General features: G+C 38.4%; 1 protein-coding gene across 4 annotated transcripts in view; it reads left to right on the top strand.

Annotated features, from left to right (window-relative positions):
• fam222aa (family with sequence similarity 222 member Aa) overlaps positions 1-22,875 on the top strand; it is a 99,777-nt gene that overhangs the window by 56,009 nt on the left and 20,893 nt on the right. For all 4 annotated transcript variants that reach the window (XM_048188627.1, XM_048188625.1, XM_048188626.1 and 1 more), the window contains one exon: positions 17,594-17,751. In XM_048188627.1, coding sequence (XP_048044584.1) covers positions 17,646-17,751 — 106 coding nt within the window. In that variant the 5' untranslated portion in view covers positions 17,594-17,645. The remainder of the gene's footprint in view (positions 1-17,593; positions 17,752-22,875) is intronic.

Raw genomic sequence — 22,875 nt, 5'->3', positions numbered from 1 at the left:
ACTCACCCTCATGTAGTTCCACACCCGTAAGACCTTCGTTAATCTTCAGAACACAAATTAAGATATTTTTTATAAAATCCGATGGCTCAGTGAGGCCTGCAAATTAATTTAAACTTTCAAACGCCCAGAAAGTTACTAAAGACATATTTAAAACATGTGACTACAGTGGTTTAACCTTAATGTTATGAAGTGACGAGAATACTTTTTGTGCAGCAAAAAAAATAAAAATAAATAAATAAATAAACAACTTATTGTTGTATAATAAAGTGATGGGCGATTTCAAAACAGTGCTTCATGAAGCTTCGAAGCTTTATAAATCTTTTGTTTCGAATCAGTGGTTCGGAGCATGTATCAAACTGCCAAAGTCACGTGAACCATTGAAATTTCGAAACGCATGACGTAATGAAGCCTCGTTTACTGAAATCACGTGACTTTGGCAGTTTGGTACATGCGCCGAGCCACTGATTCAAAACAAGATTTGTAAAGCTTCGAAGCTTCATGAAGCAGTATTTTGAAATCGTCCATCACTAGATATTGTTGAATAAAGTCGTTATTTTGTTTTGTTTTTGGAGCACAAAAAGTATTCTCATCGCTTCACAACATTAAGGTTTAACCATTGTAGTCACATGAACTGTTTTAAATATGTCTTTAGTAGCTTTCTGGGCACTGAAAGTGTAAATTAACTTGCTGTCAATGCAGGCCTCACTGAGACATCGGATTTTATGAAAAATTTGTGTTCTGAAGATGAACAAAGTTCTTACAGGTGTGGAACGACTTGAGGGTGAGTAATTATTTTTGAGAGAACTAACCTTTTAAAATTGGTTATATGAATTTCCTTAAATTAAGGAAACAATTCTGCATCCTGTTTTCTATCTCAAATCAGATTCAGGTTAAATTGAGTAATTGAATTGGAATTTAAAAGACATTCTCAATTCTCAATGGCGCTCCAGCACTGCCATTGGAAGTCGCACCTCCTGTCATTGCTCATTTGCATAGCGTGGAACTTTGCTCAACTTTGTCGCATTGGCAACATTTGCTGTAGCTCACGTCACCTCAAAACGGCAACTTTTATTGAAAACAAATGACTTCCTGTGGCTTCGTCACTGCAAATCGCTGTCAGTGTGAAATGAAAGCCCCTTTATGCTGTTGTGGACATGACGAAACGTCACGCTCCCAGGCTTTTTTAATTTCTTAGGCTAAATTTCTCACTTGTCATCTAAATCTCCGTTCAGACTGAAGGCTGTCAGAAATCTAGTCCAACCTCTGTGGAGGTGTCCTTTCTCTGCAAGAGGTCCCTCCAGCCCTGGGGACCAATTAAAAGGAAAATCTCTTCCTGTCGGGTCAGTGCGGTTTAATGTGGCTGAACCTCTTGTTTGTTTGTTTCTTTGTTTGTTTGTTTGTATCTGTGGGATATACCAAGCACATGCTTGAACTGTGTGTACCCTTATACAGACTTCTGTAGGCTTTCATGTTGTTTTTTTATGTCTTGCCCTGTTTTATTTTTATTTTTATTAATAAACTGGGGGTTTTAAAATCCTGTTTGGGCCCTGCATCCAATTATGTGGACTATAAAAAATTTAAGAGGGACAGTCTTTTATAATTTAATCCTAAAGTAATAGATTCTGTTAAATATGCATGAGCTTGGCTTTATAGATGAAACTAGAATTAATGTCTATCAGAGACCCGACCAGGAAAGCACAGAGGAAAGGAAGGAGATGGAGACGGGATATCTTATCATTATTCTAATAGGGTATGATTGCCGTGGACAGAGGCAGACTGTCTACGGCTAGACGGGGCGGCCAGTTTAATCGTTGCAAGTATTGAGCACATTTACCCAGGCTGGGCAAGCTGAGATGCTGAAAACCGATCCAGCCATCCCCTGGTTCGATTGTCTCTTCTTTTTTTTTTTTTTTCTTTTTTTTTTTAGAAGGAAGGTTGTGTGGTTGAATGGGAGGGAGATATGTTTTGAGCTCTGGTTTGTTTTTGGCATGCTGTGTGACAGCTTAATGAGGAAGTTAAGGAGCGTGCATCGGAAGGTCAGGGACTGCCGATCAGAGAGGGAGTCGTATATCTCCACACAAAGTCTCCTCACCCGTATCCTGTACACTCAATCTGTCAATCTCTCGTCAGCTCCGCTTACCCCTCCGACGGGACACATGCTGTGCTTGCCATACAAACAGATCCTTTCTTTTGGTCTATTTACGGTAAATTCAAAGGAGCAGCCAAGGAAAAACGTTTTTCAAGGTCTTCACAAGTGTTTTGAGACACGTGCGAACCGCCCTTTTGCCCTGTTATTTCCTTTGTAAACTGTAAACCGAGACGCTCTGTTATGGGCTTGCACGGTGCGTTGAATGTAGCTAATTGCGCGTTGAGTTCTGGGCAGAGGAGAAGGTCAGTTGTCGGTCCCTAACTTCCACCCTGACAACGCCATTAATCCCTCCGCTCTGCACCGCTCGCAGGGCAAATGGTTCATCTCAAGGAAGTCTGTGAGGAGAAATAAAGGAGCTTATGAAATATTAGATTATTGGGCAGCTGAAGTTTTGCCTTGGAGGTGGAAGTGCTTTTTCTCATCCCTGATGTATTTGGTGGCATGTGGCGTAAGGCCAAAATGAATGGATGTTCCGAAGACTGAAAAATCTTTTTAACAGCTCCGCTTAGATTTGCCAAGATCCTGTCTGCAATCAGAAATCAGTCATTTAAATATGAATGCAAATATTTCTTACCAAGTTCTTCCAATAACCAGGTCTATTCTCTAGGTCAGGTGTTTTCAAACTTTTTGATGCCACGGACCACTAAACATGATGATCCAGTTGTAAGTTTTCCCCCTTCCTAAAATATAAAGGCAGCTATATATTTTCATTTATAAAGACACATTTATACTGTGAAATTTTTTTTATTCTATTTTTGAACCCCTTTTTATTTTCAATTAAACTTCTCATTTATGCTGTAAAATTATTATTGTTATTAAATATTAATATTTTATTTTTATTACTTTATTTTTTCCTGCCCCAATTTATTTTCATTTATACTTCATACAAAACTTATTCCAAAATATTTTATTTTAATGCATTTTAATGCCAAATTTTTTCAGCCCAGTATTTAGTGTATTTTTATTTTAATACATTTTACTACACGATTCTTTGAACATTTTTGTAAAGATCCTAGCATCCACTTGTGACTTAGTTTGATCTAGGTTATGCTCTCCATATTGATTTTAAAGCTCTATTCTCCTACTGTATGTTGATAATTATGTATGTCTTATTTGTGTTTTAGGAAAAAAGAAGTAGTTCATCCAAAAATGAAAATTAATCTGTCATCATTTACTTACCCATCTGTGGAATACAAAAGGAGACTTTTTGGCTCCAAAAATGAAACAAAAGCAGCATAAATGTCAAGTGTGCTCAAATCTCATTGGCGGTTCTGCATATTTAGACATGGCACGTCCATGACATCCAGAGACATTTGCTATCATTCACACCAAACTTGCCACAACAGTCTTAACCTTCCAAGTTTGAAATATGCGCATATGCAAATGAGATTTGTGAGCTCCTGGAGGGCATGATTTTCATTTTTGGATGAACTATTTCTTTGAATAAAACAACTGAGAACATTAAGTCTCCTGAGCTTTGAAAGAGCAACCTCTGAGCAATATTTTTTTCCCTCTGGGTATATGTGTGTTTGAAGTGTGGATCCGGCAAGCAGAGAAGCTAAAATGTGACACCGAGGATTAAAGGAGGGCAGAAGGGCCTACAGGCGTGATTTTGGGATACCTAACCCCTTTAATACACCGTGCCATATCTCGCAACCACGTTTAACCACCAACCCAATCCCTTCCCTCGTTTTCAGCAGAAATGCATATTAATAGATTAGCGAGACGAGGGGTTTGCGGATAAGCTCGGCAGTTAAAACGGAGGTCGAGCTTCAGTCTCCCACTAGTCTATTTTATTTAATTTTTAAAGTCAATGGCCACATCCTCTTCACTGTGTAATTTAATCGGAGACTCTGTGGCTGTGGGCAGCATCTGCGCTCTGAGCAGAGATAGAGCTGCTGCCTTCTTTTTTTTAAAACTAATCCTCAGATTTCTCTGCTCACCGAGCTACAGATCACTCCGCTGGGTGAAGACAATTACCAGCCTGCTTTTTCATGCTAATGCAATCTCTAACTAGATCTCTTCCCAAAAAAAATGTGGAGGAGAGAAAGCGAGAGATAGGAAGAAGGAAAGGGTTTTTTTTAGATTAACATTTAATTATGAACAGTTCCCCGTCAGCGAAGCGGAGGGGTCAGGAGAGGAGGGCAACGCACAGAGGGAAAGGGCAGGCAGTAATTTAAGATGCTGAACTCTGCTTAGGGACGTGTGTGTGTGTGTGTGCCACGCCGGAGAGAGAGAGAGGTCAGAGGGCACGTCTCATCATAAGCAGGGTTTTGCATGACTGCACCTATTCTCGAATGCCTGCATGAGGGGTTTCAGGCCTGGTGTTTGTTTTGTGCTAGGATTTTATGACATCATCCTCAGGATAAACAGTGTTCTTGAATGAACTGTGTTCTTTGGCTTCATCGGATGAATCTCCCAAGCCTCACTTGACCTTATGATTGTCAAGCTGTCTAGAGCGCTTTTCAAGACTAGCAAAGGAGACTTCACAAAACCCTGTAATGTTCTCTGAGAATATAACGCTTGGAAGTCACTGGTTGTGTGATTTACACAAGCGTAGAGTTGGCATTTGTTTGGACGTGATCCGCTTTGTATGTCTTTTTTTTTTTTTTTTTTTTGGGGGGGGGGGGGGGGGTTCTTTTTTTTTCTTTTTTCAATTTTTTCTGAACCATTTTTTTTTATTTTCAGTTATATTTATTTTTCATTTACGCTGTCAAATATTTTTTTCATTTTATTTTAAGATTTTTTTTCTGGATTTTTTTTATTTTTTATTTATACTGTCAAATGTTTTTTTTTTTGTTTTTTTTTATTTTTTTTATAACCATTATTTTATTTTTATTTTCATTTACACTATACCGAAATATTTTATTTTATTTCATTTTAATACAATATTTCTGAACACTATTTTATTGTATTTTTGAATTATATTTTTTATAATAACCTCATGCCAAGTTTACACTACAGGATTTTAAGCCCGATTTGCCAGTTAACGTGCTGGCTGACAGGTCGAGCTGTGATCGGGGAAAAATCAGCGAGTGATCGGCGCTCGCCGATCTTTATGTGTGAACTACTCAACGACGCATCAGAGAGGCTCGCTCACGCGTCGCCGACACCTTGCAGATGCCAGACAAATATCTAGCACGGTAAATATCTGGAGCTGTCGGCCGACTTGATATCCTGTGGTGTCACGTGTCACAACGCAACAGCCAATGAAATATAAACTGATGTCTATAGAAGCAGCAATAACAATCCATTCAAATATAATTTGCCGACGTTTATTCATATCAGATACACATTGTGTAAGGAACTATAAAGCTCACTCACTCTATTGTTCTCCCAGTTCACCGGCCACATGTATTTCAGGACAAATGGATGAATTCACGTTATATATAAAGATCAAGGTCATTATATAGGTTTTTAAATGGCAAAACACTTACTTGCACATATTTGAGAATCGGAATATCAGAAGCAATACATCTGTCATACAGTGTGGCAAGCTGGTCGCGGTGTGTCACGTGACAAGCATGACGCGTCGTCATGGAAACAATAAAGGGAAACGTTCTAAAATAACGGTAGCCTTAACCAAAGTCCCTTTAAGACAAGTCATTTCACTCGGCGGCCATCTTTGAAACGCCTCTCGGGCATGCAAGTGCAGCTCCTATCTCTTTGAATGGGGAAACATCAAATTCTCCAAAGCTGTTTGTCAAGCTTTCGATTAAATTTCATATTTGTAATCACCAATGAAATCTGACAAGAACTGTCTCATAAATTTTGTTTCTAAACGCTCAAATCATGACCAAAAACGGTATTTTTCAGGCTGGATCGAGCGCATGCGCAGTCCTAAATGCACGTCTCTTGTGCCTCATTTCGTAGGCGTGCGTCTGACTGTTTCTATAGAAACCGGTGCTTCTAACGGCCGCTGCAGTGACGCAATGATTTTACCAGTCGGTGATTTGCCCTTATTTAGAAGGCGGGACTTATTCCGCCACATTGCACGTTGCACTTTCTCCCATTCAAAAAAATACGAGTGACAAGTCTTATGTTATTCTATAGTCTTTGCCTTAACTCTGTGAGGTCAGCCAGAATGTTTTAAACTTTTAATATAATGTTATTTTAATTTAAATTAAATTTAATCTAATTTCTTCCCAATATCCATTTTCAAATAAAGTTGTTGGGTGACAGAGTTGTTGTCAGCTCGTGCAGTGTGTAACCTTCTTGTTGCGGATCATTTACGTAGTGTCAAGTAGTGTGAACACCACAACGACTTCAACAGCAAGTCACGTAGTCTGAACAGCACAGCGATCTGCCGACGTTTAAAGTCCTGTAGTGTAAACTTGGCTTAAGTGAACTCCCAAGCATCCACTATTGACTCGGTTTGAAAAGTGCTGGTGTTTTAGAGCGCTTTTCAAGACTAGCGGAGGAGACTTCATGAAACCCTCTAATGTTTTCAGTCACGTTTGGTTGTGCGATTACACAAGCGTGTCAGGTAGAGTTGGCATGTGTTTGGAAGCGATCTGCTTTGTATGTCATTTTGCAAAGCAGCTTTGTCAGCCGAGTGCAGCCGACCAAATGTCTCGGCAGCGATGAGCTGGGATACTTTTCTTTGAAGGCTTCTGTGAGCATGTACACATATCTGAGACTTATCAAAAGATTACCATTCCGCACACATTTCCTTCTTCAGTGGCCACCTTCACATAGATACACACGCGCATGTGAATTACACACATACTTCACCTTCACTACTTCATGTCCCTTGGAAGGGGAATGATAACGCAGGTCTTTATCAGTACAGCTGTGTGATATGGAAGGTGCCGGATATTTCCTGCCACTAGGGCCAGGCAGGGCCGTTATTCGCTCGATCGCTCACTCTCTCTCTCTCTCGCTGATTATTGGACAGAAAACTGATAATCTTACAGGAAACGATGTCTGATAAACCATATGTGTGTGTGTATATCCCTGAACAAAGATAGGTTTATGCTTTGAAGGTTAAGTGGCAGTGGATATTATGGTGGCTGGGTCACATGACATTGTGTTTTGGCAAAATAGTGAGTGGAATGTAACATTTTATTTATATTTTCATCTTTATCGCTCACACCACAGTCTGTTGTTGGTTTATCATTTATAGCTTTGTTATGGTGAGTACAAAAGGCCTATTAGCCAACTGTGTAGCTACTTTTTGTTGTGCTTGCAAAATGTATTTTTTCCAGTAATTGATTGTTCCTCACTCAATGGTAATGGAAATTGAGGTCAGCAGGCCTGCAGGTGGATTCTGGGATACTGGAGTGTGTCCTTAGAGAAAACCGATACAGTACATAGATGGCTTCAATTATTTTCTATTGATTTGAACTATTGATGGTACATTATGTTTTTATTTATCATAACTGAACATCAGCGTGTATAATTTAATTATTTGTCATTTTCACCCTCCCTCAAATGACAACGGCTCATCTTTTAGACTTCAGCCCCTCAGGCTGTGATCAAACAGCGCAAACAATGAACAAAATACGGCAAGAGAAGACACTTGAATATTCACACTAACAAATGAATGCCTTCAGGGGTGGGGGTGTTGTGCATAGAATAGGCCATTGTTTTCATTTTGTGTTAATCCTAAACAAGGTCCTTGTGTTATGTGAATGAGTTCAGATGTGTGACAAACAGTGTGATGGCCAGCGCTTAGTTTAGTTGTCCTTTTCTGTGGATTGTTGCAGTTTAACGGACAACCAGTTGCTCCGATGTGTCTTTATTTAGATGTGTGAACTCTGCGCTTGGGCTGTGCAATCTTTCTTTTACAATTTGTTGTATTTAAATGCTTGGTAAGGAGAGAATAAGTCATGCACATTGCTGTAGCTTGCGTTATTTATTTATTTATTTATTTATTTATTCATTCATTCTGACCAGTATTAAATATTTCTTTGTGCATTGTGCATGGTCACTGTTATTTTACTACTGTTTTTGCATTTAGGTAACCTTTTCTATCATCTAACGCTCAATTAAACTTAATCTTTTAATAAAAGTAATGATTTAAAAAAACTTTTAAATGTAATCTCACAGTGAATATCCATTTTTCATACTGTACATTATAATTGTTTGATGACTAAATTCACTTGTAGCATTTTTTAGTATTTTTTTTTAAATCTTATTTATTTGGACAAAGTAGAATTTTTAATTTCGGTCATTATCAGTTACGTGGGCATTACATGAAAATAATTTTATATTTATATCGTTTTCAGACAGAAGGTAATATTATATTTATTTAAACCTCAAAGGCATTGATTGGTCATTGGCAACTCAATATTTTTACTTGGCATCAAACTACGAAAAAAGTCTAACAACCCAAGTAAGCACGATGCGACAGGTTTATTGATCGTCACCCTATTGCGCTATTGATGGATAGGCTACTTTGAAAATGTCCAAATGTCATTTTAACATTTAGAAAATAATCCTGGATGTATTTTGCGAATGCATCAGCACTGCTGTAGACAGGTGATCTCACTACGCACACACACACAAACACGTTGATTCAGCGTCTTGTCTCAGTGGTCAATTAGCTGGTGCTTCAGCCACCGATGTGACAGCGTTAATGTGGGCTACTGTAGCGTGATTCAAGATAACAGGCGTGTGGTTTCACATGGTGTGACAGAGATAGACTTCATCGTATTATCATCCGGCTCCCATTTGCAGGCCTTGTGGAGAGCTCAATAGTAAGCAAGAATTTACCACTGCAATATGTTTATGTTCATTCTCCGAGCTGCAAAATAAACCATCTTCCATCTGCTTATGCTTGCAACAATGGCTGACCTGTGTTTAACCCTGGAATGGAGGCTGGCTCTTTAGCAGATGTGGATATTGTGTGCGAATATTGTTAGCTATTGAATGAGACTGTATGTATAGTGGAAACATGTGCGTATATTGTTTGTTTGTTTGTTGTCAGCAGGACTGTTTGCGCTCTATGGGTTTTACGTCCTCTCCTGTATTCATGTGCTGTTAGGAAGCGCCGGATCTCCTGTGTGTGCGTGTCTTGTTAACAGTCATTGGATTTATGTCCCTTTGTGCGTGCCCGTCTGCAGATGTCCCCTCTGAAGGATTGTTTGTTTGTTTGTGAGTGTTTTGCATTCTCGTTTGTCCTTGTCCTGTTGCATTATCCGTGTGTGTGTGTGACTTGATGTGTTATTCTGATTTTGTTTCTAATGTTGCCTGCTCAGCGTGTTCAGCTGCATGTGTGTGTGTGTGTGTGTGTGTGTGTGTGTGTGTGTGTGTGTGGTTTTTATATAATAGTGTTGAGTGTCTAAGATTGTGTGTGTGTGCTCTGTAGTGAAGTTAAGGGGTCGGGGACTCTGTCTGTCCCTCTAATGGGCTCTTTCATTGCTTTCTATTCAGCGGTGCGGTGTGTGTGAGGGATTATGGGGGACTGTAGTGGCTGCTTGTTAAAGCCGAAGAAAAGGGTCTGGGTGTGTCGATTGGATTAACTTGTTTGGGCTTATTAAGAGGGGAGACGCACAGGCCTTTTAAAAGCACTGCATGGGGCTCTCTGTCTCACACACACACACACACACACACACACACACATACAGACATTCACACACACTCACACCAAGCTGGCAGGTCACCATTCAATTAGGAAGAGAATCCCCCCTCCTGTCAGTCCCCTCAGCTCTCAGATATCGCAGACAAACGCAAATGCTCATTCCTCTCTCCCTCCTTAACATCAATATACATAGAATCCCTAGTGGCTGAGTCCATATTGGTCACAATGAGGGATTTTATAGACAGGAAATCAACTTTTACCCCTCATGCTTTTTGTCTTAGATTCTTTTATCCTCACTAACACCTCTTTTCGTTTCACCTTCCCCTCACTTTCCAGCATATCGATCTTTTCAGCTCTCTCACAGAAGTGCACTTCAGAGAATTCAGGGGGCTCAGGCCAGGTTAATTCGCTCACCAGAGATCTCGGCATGCATCAGACAAACTAAGTGCGTGTCTACCTGAAACTGTATATTGTTACAGAGTCAAAAGTACTTTCATTACGGAAACTGATTTATGCACGGTCTACTTTGACTTAAGCTACATGTGTCAGTTGGAGATTTCAGAGTGTTTTGTTCTAAACAGTTGTAAGTGTAGATTGTTTGTCTACACTGAAAGCAAAAAATGCTGTGTAGCATCACCTAGTTGCAGCCAATCAGAACATTGCAGACTTGCAGTTACATAAAATTGAATGTCAGCCCAATGAGAACCTGGCAACCAGTGCAGTGTGAATAGATAGATAGATAGACAGACAGACAGACAGACAGATAATATGTGTTTGTATGTATGTTTTTTTATATATATATATATATATATATATATATATATATATATATATATATATATATATATATATATATATATATATATATATATATATATATATATATATATATATATATATATATATATATATATATATATATATATATATATATATATATATATATATATATATATATATATATATATATATATATATATATATATATATATATATATATATATATATATATATATATATATATATATATATATATATATATATACAGTACAGTCCAAAAGTTTGGAACCACTAAGATTTTTAATGTTTTTAAAAAAAGTTTCGTCTGCTCACCAAGGCTACATTTATTTAATTAAAAATACAGTAAAAACAGTAATATTGTGAAATATTATTACAATTTAAAATAACTGTTTTCTATTTGAATATATTTCACAAAGTAATTTATTCCTGTGATGCAAAGCTGAATTTTCAGCATCATTACTCCAGTCTTCAGTGTCACATGATCCTTCAGAAATCATTCTAATATGCTGATCTGCTGCTCAAGAAACATTTAATGTGTACAATTGTACAAAATATTTGTGTACGATATTTTTTTTCAGGATTATTTGATGAATAGAAAGTTCAAAAGAACAGTGTTTATCTGAAATCTAATCTTTTGTAACATTATAAATGTCTTTACTGCCACTTTTGATTGATTTAATGCATCCTTGCTGAATAAAAGTATTGATTTCTTTAATTTCTTTTCAAAAAAATAAAAATAAAAATTCTTACTGACCCCAAACTTTTGAACGGTAGTGTATAATGCTACAGAAGCTTTGTATTTCAGATAAATGCTGTTCTTTTGAACTTTCTATTCATCAAGGAATCCTGAAAAAAAAAAAAAAAAAAAGTACACAACTGTTTTCAACATTGAAAATAATCATAAATGTTTATTGAGCAGCAAATCAGCATATTAGAATGATTTCTGAAGGATCATGTGACACTGAAGACTGGAGTAACGATGCTGAAAATTCAGCTTTGCATCACAGGAATAAATTACTTTGTCAAATATATTTAAATAGTACACAGTTATTTTAAATTGTAATAATATTTCACAACATTACTGTTTTTTACTGTATTTTTAATTAAATAAATGTAGCCTTGGTGAGCAGACGAAACTTCTTTTAAAAACATTAAAAATCTTGGTTCCAAACTTTTGGACTGTACTATATATATATTTCCCGATGTGAGCCGTCAGCTCCACTACAATTTGGAGCGGTTAAGGGCCATGTATACTTCGTTTTCCACGTTTCTCGTGCACAGTTGAGCGTGCAAGCCTTTCAAAGATACTCCTTTGCCCGTGAGTGCGGAAAAACACGTTTGGCGCCTGCACGCTATCTAGTGGACTTTTCAAGCACTCAATTCAATCGCACGTGCGCTGTTGTACACACACCGTCCATGGTCACAAAAATTCGTCTGCAGACGGCCACTGTTCACACAGTCAAAGCTAGTCAACAGTTTAGTAAACGTTGGCAACATGTTTAAGTTATTCTTGACTGTGCCGATGAACATAGCGTGAAATAATTTTTTCTTGGTTGCGCCGACTTAAAGGTCCCGTTCTTCGTGATCCCATGTTTCAAACTTTAGTTAGTGTGTAATGTTGTTGTTAATCTGTAAAATTTTAAAGCTCAAAGTTCAATGCCAAGCGAGATATTTTATTTAACAGAAGTCGCCTACATCGAACGGCCAGTTTGGACTACATCCCACTACTTCCTCCTTTAATGACGTCACTAAAACAGTTTTTGATGAACCTCCGCCCACAGGAATACACAAGAGTTGCGTTTGTAGAGTGTGTTTGTCGCCATGTCTTTGAAACGCTGTTATTTTCATCCCGCAGTCCAATCACCGGGTCTGATTCCGGCTCAAATTGATAGGGTAAAATTAAAGACATGTTTACAATAACACTGAGCGCGTGCATCTCCCCGTTATGGTAAGAGGCGTGACCTTTCCGGGCAAGGAGCGCTAAACTGCTGTCGAATCACAACACAGGAACCGCTGGCACAATCAGAACTCGTTACGTATTTCTGAAGGAGGGACTTCATAGAACAAGGAAGTCATCAGCCCGTTTTTATGACAGTGGAAACAGCGGTATACAGATAAGTAAATTATGTGAAAAATACTGTGTTTTTTTACACGCGAAACATGAACATGTTATATTGCACACTATAAACACAATCAAAGCTTCAAAAAACCACGAAAAACGGGACCTTTAAAACACACAAGAAACAAACACCATGAGAAAGGAGAGACTCGGACATTGCAGTACTGAACACTGAATGGTCCATACATGTGGATTTGGATAAAACAGTTAATTCTGAGCTTAGTTTTTAACAGCAGATGGCACTATGTGCTTTAGAAACACCCGTACTGTGCTTGCTTCCTGATCCTTTACACACATAACTTAAACCTAAAATAATCATTCATAAAGTTTGAAGAGGTTAACAAATTACAAGGGTGTTCGCAGTTGGCTGTTTACATTTAATCTTGCGTCATAAAAGCATTCTGAGCCGAGGTAAAAGTATATTTAACCACTAACATGACTCAGCCGAACGCACGATCGCTGTCCGCACTCTTCTTCTTGAGCATTTGAGTGTGCGGTTAAAAACTAGCCTAGAGCTCCATCTGCTGTCAAAACTAAGCTCAGAATCGATTTGAGAGAGAAAATATCAGAATCGATCTAGAATCATTGTGTCGTGAAACGAGAATCAATGTATTGTCCCAGCTCTAATATGTGCAGGCTGAAGGCTCTAAACACATTTTGCAAATCGTGCCTTCACCTTAACCAAGAGACTTAACTCCAGGATGTTCAAGAGGGATGTCTATGAAGTCGGTGTGGCTGTAGGGCTTAAGATGAAAATCATATGCTAAACAACAACACACCAAATCCATGCTGTCTTGGTTTTAGCTATACAAGCATACCTTGTTTCTCAATCTTGTAGGGCTACAAGAGTTCAGTCATATCTCCTAAGAAATGGGTATTTTCAGGTATGCATGAGGTTTGTTCCCAACGACAGCTTATAAACCCTCTAATTTTATGAAATAACAGTGATAAGAGAATTTGCAAATACGTAACGTGGCTCATATCTCAGGAAGCAGACACACAAGTGCAATTGCAGAAATCTTCCAGCGTTTGCTGTTCATTGTGTTGAGCTTGTACTGCTTCTGACTGAAAGGAGACAATGATGAGTCTATAGTGGTGGGGATTTTATTGGTGTTACAGCTGATTTATTCACATACATTGATAAGCACATGTTAGCTGACATAGCTACACAATTTCAAAGTGCATGCGTGTTTACTATAAATAAATATCGACAGATAGACAGACCTGAGTCGCTTGTCGATCTCGCTCTCATTCTCTGCTCAGTTCCTCATCATCTGCTTGCATTCACATGCAGATTTTTGGAAACCGAGTCTCAGGAAGGGCTAATCCATTTCCCCGCTGTGACAGAAAGCCATTGAGGAGACAGAGAACGAGAGAGAGATGTTTACCGATGAGCTGCGATCTTTAAATAACACAGATTTCACATGTCAATAAAATGGAGCGATTCAGCACACTCTTGGATTGCATGTTATCGGTTGTTGTTCACAGTTTGAGGATTTGTTCCCTCTGAAAGTCTGACTGACAAGAAGGGTGGTAAAGGGTTGTCAGGCGTTCTTACTGAGTTTCAAGATGTTTCTGCTTCAGTTTAATCATGTTGCCATCTAAAGAGCTGTAATTTACACAGTTGCCCTCTAGAACGACTTGATTTAGCCAAGGAGGACATGTTCCTAGATCTTTTGTTGGTGCTGGAACAACATATCTATAAATTATTGCCCTACTTGTACCCCTGACCCTAACCAATCACTGGGATAATAGATTAAGAATGTTGTTCAAGCCCCTAACCCCAGCCATAAGCCTAATCCTAAAACCTGATTGGTTGACAGGAATGCTGTTCCAGACCAACAAGGATATTGATCCAGCCAGGAACATGTCATACCTACTTAGGCAAACCATGTTAAGCGTTTCACCATGGTTATTATGGCTTTGAATTTCTTTTAAAAAGGATTTATTGCTATTTTATTGATTTTTTTTTTTTTTTTTTTTTTTTTTTTATATATTTTTCTTTTAAATTTACTTTAGTTTTTGTTTTCAATCAATCACTGTTGTTTTCAATCAATCACTGTTAGTTTTAAGTTATTTAATTTTTTCTTTGTTTTCTATTTTCATTTTTTTATTTCGGTTCTAGTATTTCAGGGCTGCCAAATGTAATGTGATAAAAGGTATCATTTTTAAAAATTTGTTTAAATTTCAGCAAAATTATTGCTATAGAAGTATTTACATGTTTAATGTTGGTGGGTTGTAAAGGTTTCAAAGGTTTTGATTTTATTATATTTTGTGTTTTGTTTTGTTACATGTCTGGGCCACAGTAAGGTGTTTTGGAACAAACACAATCAAAACCATGAGCTGTAATATTCCATAACATAAACAAAGGTGAAAATTAACCTTAATGTCTGTATTAAGTTTAGGAGGTCATTGTTCTTTATTTACTATACATCTGACTGTCAGTCGTTAAAGGTGCCCTAGAATTAAAAATTGAATTTACCTTAGCATAGTTAAATAACAAGAGTTCAGTACATGGAAATGACATACAGTGAGTCTCAAACACCATTGTTTCCTCCTTCTTATATAAATCTCATTTGTTTAAAAGACCTCAGAAGAACAGGCGAATCTTATATAACACCGACTGTTACGTAACAGTCGGGATCATTAATATGCATGCCCCCAATATTTGCATATGCCAGCTCATGTTCAAGGCATTACACAAGGGCAGCCAGTATTAACGTCTGGATCTGCACAGCAGAATCATCAGACTAGGTAAGCAAGCGAGAACAACAGTGAAAAATGGCAGATGGAGCAATAATAACTGACATGATCCATGATGTCATGATATTTTTAGTGATATTTGTAAATTGTCTTTCTAAATGTTTCGTTAGCATGTTGCTAATATACTGTTAAATGTGGTTAAAGTTACCATAGTTTCTTACTGTATTCACGGAGACAAGACTGTCGTTATTTTCATTTTTAAACACTTGCAGTCTGTATAATTCATAAACACAACTTCATTCTTTATAAATCTCTCCAACAGTGTAGCATTAGCCGTTAGCCACGGAGCATAGCCTCAAACTCATTCAGAATCAAATGTAAACGTCCAAATACAATACTCACATAATCCGATGTATGCATGCAGTATGCATGACGAACACTTTGTAAAGATCCATTTTGAGGGTTATATTAGCTGTGTGAACTTTGTTTATGCAATGATAGAGTCGAGAGCTCGGGAGGGGGCGGAAAGCGCGAGCAATTAAAGGGGCCGCAGCCTGAATCGGCGCATTTCTAATTATGCCCCAAAATAGGCAGTTAAAAAAATTTGTTTAAAAAAATCTATGGGGTATTTTGAGCTGAAACTTCACAGACACACCTTAGACTTATCTTACATCTTGTAAAAAAACGTTCGATGGCACCTTTAAGTATTTTCAAAGTTCGATATGCTTGCATATTTGTGCTGAAATCACAAATGTCCTGTTCTAGGTAGTCTTGTGGTTCGATCTGGGCTTGTGCCAAATGGTTGCAGGTTCCAACCATCCATTGTGCCCTTAAAGGGTTAGTTCACCCAAAAAATGAAAATTCTGTCTTCATTTATTCACCCTCAAGTAGTTCCAAACCTGTATGAATTTCTTTGTTCTGCTGAACACAAAGGAAGATATTTGGAAGAATGTTTGTAACTATTCCTAAAGTTACTTCGGCAGGATTGTTCCTGTAACTTACTATTACACTTTCTTTGCCAGTCTTGTTGTCGGCTGGTGGGCGGCATTGCTGCCTGAAACGTAGTCAGATGGTCCTATTACGCATTCTCCAACAGAGCTGCTGTTTCCTGTGTCGACTGTCTGGCAGCGCGCCCCGTTTTCTCTTCTTCCTCTGGAGCGAAAGAGCTGAAGATGGAGGAAGGCAGAGTAGGAATGCAGCCAGAGATTTATGGCCCGGGGGGAGATTGATTACGCCCGTCACTGGCCCTGATGTGCGCTTGGCATTTGCCCCCCACCCAACTCATCAGCATGTTACACATACACCCACACACAATATGGACATTTACACTCCAAGCAGAAACTCCTGGAAATCGCCTCGAGACCTTTTTAGACAAAACACCGTCTCAGTCACCATCTGATCTGCAGACAGACTCTCTTTCTCTCTCTCGACATCCAAATCATTTATAAAAAAAAAACGTTGAAAGTGTTTCAGCAGGTCAGTGCAGGGTTTTGCTCCTACCGTGTGTGTTGTGAGCAGTGATGGGTGCTTTATTCCTCTTGTGACTGAGGGAAGTGATAGGCTGCTGATGGATGGGTGCTGTGGGATGGCCAGGAAGGACGGGGCTGCTAGATTCCCATGTGATGCAGCAGGTGTGTGTTTGTAATTCAGCCCACAGAGCCGAGAGGCAGCTGGAGCAGCATTAAACCTCCACCTCACATACTTCTGTGTGTGTTGTCCTCCTGTGTATCACAGGTGTGAGTTAAAGAACTGAATTAAAAATACATATACACGTTGGAGCCGTGGCCTAGTGGTTGCAAGTATGAATCTGGCTTGCAGCATTTTCTGGTCCTATTATATTATATTATATTATATTATATTATATTATATTATATTATATTATATTATATTATATTATATTATATTATATTATATTATATTATATTATATTATATTATTATATTATATTATATTATATTATATTATATTATATATATATTATATTATATTATATTATATTATTATTCAGCCATTTTTTTTATTTATACTTAACAAATATAAATATTTATTTTATCAATACTCTTAGACTTTTTTTGTTCTTTTGAAATGTATTACTAGTTTTACTTTTATTTTTTATTTAAAAAAATAGACTGTATTTATACTTTTTCTTTTAATTATTTTCTTTGTCCAAAAGCATGTCCTCTGGTTCCCAAAAGACTTTTTATAATACTCTTTTTCCCATTTAAATGTGTAATTCCTTTGTCTTGCTTAATCTTCTGACTACACCATTAACCATTTTAACAATTTTATTTTGCAGGTCGGCCTCGGAAAACCAGTGTCTGTAGAATCGTACCTGCGTTTGCGCAGTCATGCTGGCCTGTCTGCAGAGGAGGCAGAACCCTGCACCCCAGCACGCCACGGCCGTCTGCAGCAGCAGCAAGAGTCTTGAGCCAACGCAACACATCAACCGCAAATGTAAGCCTGTGTTTCAGAGTTTAGATTCCTTGTTTTTTCTGGTTTTAGGTTAATTTTATCATAAATAGCAAATACAAATGGTTGACAGCAAACTGGTTTGGCTTGCTGATTGCTGGCACAGTATATTAGATTTACTTCCTTCTGATGAAACCGAAAGCTCAGATTGAATAATTAAATGTGACTGTGTATTTAGGCACTGACGACATTGAGGATGAGTTAAATTAACTTTGACGATAGACTTTTCTTTCACACTGTTCTTTTAACAGAGCTTTTTTATGTCAGTGTGATGAAGCACATTCATGACCCTTGAAATCACATCACATTCATTTCATGCCCCAAGAAGCTTCACTCCGCTCACAGTGGTATTGTTTAGACATGAATAGTTAACATCTTGTTTTTTGCAGCCTTGATTCAAGTCCTATTGACTTTGGTACTTGTGCTTGAGTCTCTTCTCCTCTCTTGTAGTATTTTATAGTGTTTTTTTGATGCTAAGGATCCCCAAATATGATGATCCACTTGCAGGGAAAGCTACATCTATACTGTGTGGGGAAAAAATATGTAATTTATTATAAATACAAACAAATTAAATAAATAGCTAGCTTTTATATTTTAATAAAAGTAAAATAAGTAAAATAAATAAATAATATCTTAACTGCATACTTTATCTTTGACAGCCCTAAAACTACATTTTTGCAAAAAATAAAAATAAAACATAAATTCTCGGTTGTTTTGCAGACATCCTAGTACCTTCTTTTAGACCCTCAGTCCCTAGTTTAAAAACCCTACTCAACTGAATTAATCAACCTAATCAACTCTAACTCTACTCCATTATACTCTACTCAGCATCTACTTCTCTATGTGCTGCTCTGTGAGGAATGTCAGGGTCTTGTGACTATATGAAACATTTGTAGTGTTTTGTCTTTGTTGTTCAATAGCCATTGAATCAGCAGGAATTAAAGACTTTACTACAGAGGTTCCCTGCCATGGCTTCAAGGCTTGTTGCTCTTCCCCCGACCTTCAGGTTAGCTAAACATTTGCAGTGGAGGATGTCCTTACAGACTTACACGTATGCAAATATACAATGCTGAAACAAATCTGCTCATTTTCCATAAGTCGGTTTCACACATATGCACAAGTAACCCAAGTACAACAGGTTGCCACAATACATTTGTGCATATTTTCATGTGTATCTCCATGTTTGTTTAAGGTTCATAGGAATTTTACAGACCAACAAATCTCGTTCTGGCTGGCTCAGAGATTAAAGAAAGTAAAGCACAGCCTACTGTTTTTTCCGACCGAAGATCCCAGGGCTCTGCTTAAAGCTTCAGATTAGACTTAAACTGAGGGAGCTCTTCCTGTAATGAGAAGGAGAGAAGAAAGGAAAGAATAGAGAGGAAAAGGGGGTTGTGCTTCTTTTAGAAGGTTCCATATGCCTTCAGTTGTGTTTTGTTGGCGTGGCAGTATTCCATATGCACAAGCTGATTACTGTGAGGACAGGCAGACGATCAGAGGAACATGCAACTTCTAACCACTATCCCTTAGGTTCAGCTCTAAGCTTAGAGCAGCTTAAAGGTAATAGGATGGCATCGTCCTCCTGCTGCTCTCTGATCATCGTAGCATCGTTCAGCTTTCTCCTTCTTGGAAAACAGAAAAAGGTTAAAAGGATAGCTTTTTTGGGGAAGGACATCCATGGACACCTGCTGCCGTTCTTTGTATTTTAAGAAATGTGTTGTGAGCGAGCTGTTTGAGAACTGGAAGTGAAAGAGTTTCAATAGTATGATTGAAATGAATGAGTGGTTGGAGCTGATAGCCTCATGGGCAGCGCTCTGATATGTTGCGTGGGCAGCGTGGGCACCGAGTTCGAATCCTGTCTTGGGTACCTTTTTCTGATCCCGTACCCCCCCCCCCCCTTTACCATCCTATATCAAAAAAGGCTAAAAAAATGCAAAAAAAAAAAAACGAGTGAATGAATGAGCGAATGGATGGATGGATGAGCGGATGGATGGATGGATGGATGGATGGGTGGATGATGAATAAATGAGTGGATGAATGGATGATGAATGAACGAGCAGATGATGGATGGATGATGAATGAATGAGTGAATGAATGAATGAACAGAGGGATGAATGAGTGGGTGTATGGATAGATGAATGAATGAATGAGCAGATGATGGATGGATGAATGAATGAACAGAGGGATGAATGAATGAGCAGATGATGATGGATGAATGAATGAGTGAATGAACGGAGGGATGAATGAATGAGTGGATGTGTGGATGTATGTATGGATGAATGAATGAATAAATGAGCAGATGATGGATGGATGAATGAATGAACAGAGGGATGAATGAATGAGTGAATGAATGGATGAGCAGATGATGGATGGATGAATGAATGAACAGAGGGATGAATGAATGAGTGGATGAATGGATGAGCAGATGATGGATGGATGAATGAATGAATGAATGAATGAATGAATGAATGAATGAATGAATGAATGAACAGAGGGATGAATGAATGAGTGGATGTATGGATGGATGAATGAATGAGCAGATGATAGATGGATGAATGAATGAACGGAGCGATGAATGAATGAGTGAATGTATGGATGGATGGATGAATGAATGAATGAATGAATGAATGAATGAGCAGATGGATGGATGGATGGATGAATGGATGGATGGATGAATGAATGAATGAATGAATGAATGAGCAGATGGATGGATGGATGAATGGATGGATGGATGAATGAATGAATGAATGAGCAGATGGATGGTTGGATGGATAGATGGGTGGGTGGATGAGTGGATGGATGAGTGAAGAAGCAGATGGTAGATGTATGAATGAGCGGGTGATTGAATGGATTGGAGAATGAATGAGCGGATGGATGGATGGATGGATTGAATGGATGAATGAATGAGCGGATAGATGGATGCATGGATGGATTGATGGACAAATGAGTAGATTGATGAATGGCTAGATGGATGGCAGGATGAAAGAGTAGACTGACAAATGGATGAAACGATGAATAAGAAGCTTCAAAGATCAAAGATTTTGCATGGAAAAGTAATAAAGAAAATGCATGTTTGAGAGAAAAGAAAAGAAGAACGAGATGGCAGAAGAGATGGAGACCGCCGTGCTTGATTTAAATTGATTCCCTCCCTCCAATTTCAGCAGGATTTAGCCACTTCCTTTCTGGACTTCTTATTGAGAAGCAGTCAGTGGGGGTCTGAGGCTGAAATCAATGGGAAAAGAACAGTTTCTTTCTCTGTGCCTCACACACACAGTCACTCTTCCTGGCATCAGTTTGCTTTTGATTGAGAGAACGCTGCAGTCGAGCACAAGCTCATAACAATAAGTAAAAGACCTTTGTGTGTGCCATTGATTGGAGTATCTGTGTCTGCGCCGTGGTTTCAGTATATATGGACCGCACCGTCTGGTCTAGGGCTGCAGACAGGTGTCCGGCTTTGGACAGAGAGAGAGTGAGACACACATTCTGGGCTGATGTCTGAAAGATGATGGAGGTGGAGGGGAACCTGCTTTGCTGTCCTTCTTAGATCCAGCATGAGGAGAGAGAGAGGATTTGAAAGGGTATTCAAATAAGTATAAAGTAAAAGCCCCCCTCTGCATGCAGATGCTGAGCGCCTGCACAGTTCATTGATGCAACTCCCATTAAAAATGCCTCATACCCTCAATAAAAAAAGGACTTAACTGGCTCCAGCATCAGCTGCGAGCGCTCAGATCGGCCCGCCAGACAATCAATTTCCCCAGAGTGCATGGAGCTTAGCGAGCGAGAGAAAGAGAGAGAGAGGGGTGGGAGATGGGAAAGGTTGTTTTCATTATCACACCTCTTTCCCTGTCTGAGCAGAAAAAGAGCTTGAAAAAAACGAGAGAGAAAGCCGGGGCGAGCTGCAAAGTGGAGGTAGCGAGAGACCGAGAGAGAGTGAGCGAGCAACATGCTTTTTAAGAAGCCGTTGACCGCCTGCCCTTAAAAATATCGTATTAGATTAGCTTCAGTGAGGAGGCCTTTTGAGTTTTCCCCCTTCTAGCCAAGAAATGAAAAAGAAACGCCAGGCATTAGTTAAATTATAAATCACAGCCGCTCGCTTTCAGCATGCCTAAATTCTCCGAGTATGTGGCGGCACTCTCACGCGTCAGGGCTTGTCATTCCTAATTAAATCTCCCTGTTTGGGTGACATTTGTAGCTGTCGTCCAGCCCCCCGCCAGTGTCTGTCTGCCAGTAGCTTAGATGGCGACATGAAAGTCTGAGCGGAGGGCAGATCTCCCTTCATCACTGGGCACCCTGGGGACTGGAGCACCGGGGCCGGACACATCACAGCCACTCCGACACTGACCTCTGCAATGCATTCTGGGTGATTTTCTGCCTTTCTTCCTTTCATAGCTCCTCCTTTCACTCTTTCTTTCCTTTGCTCTTTCTTTTGACTCTTTCACTTTCCTTTGTTTTCTTTCTTTCTTTTTAATTTTTAATTTATTTGTTTCTTAGTCTATCTTTCTTTCCTTCCTCTTTCTTTTTTCTTTTTACTTTCTTTCTTTATTCCTTTTTTGCATTCTTTTTTCTCTCAATCTTTATTTTTCTCTCACTCTTCCCTTCACTCTCTTTCAGTCATGCACTTTTGTTTTTTCTTTTGCTCACTTTCTTTCTTTCTTTCTGTTTTACTTTCTTCTGCTTTTTACTTTCTTTTACTTTTACTCGTTCATTATTTTTCTTTTACTTTGCTTCTCATTCTTTCATTTTTTCTTTTTCTCTCATTTTTTCGCTTAGTCTGTCTGTCTTTCCTTCTTTCTTTCTCTTTTACTTTCTTTGCTTCTTTCTCTGTTTTGCTTCTTTGTTTTTACACTTTCTTTTACTTTTACTTTATTTTTCTTTCAATATTTATCTTTTACTTTGTTTCTAATTAGATTTTTTTTTCTTTTTCTCTAATTCTTTCTTTATTACTCTGTCTTTCCTTCTTTTTCTCTTTCTTTTTCTTTCTTTCTATTTTGTTTACTTTATTTCTTTTTTCTTTTTTCCTTTCTTTTCTTTATTCCTTTTTTGCATTTTTTTTTTGCTCAATCTTTATTTTTTTCTCTCACTCTTCCCTTCACTCCCTGTTTTCTCTTTTGC

This window comes from Megalobrama amblycephala, linkage group LG4 (assembly GCF_018812025.1).
Source record: "Megalobrama amblycephala isolate DHTTF-2021 linkage group LG4, ASM1881202v1, whole genome shotgun sequence".
Lineage (NCBI taxonomy): Eukaryota > Metazoa > Chordata > Actinopteri > Cypriniformes > Xenocyprididae > Megalobrama > Megalobrama amblycephala.
This window is presented reverse-complemented; position numbering and strand designations above follow the sequence as displayed.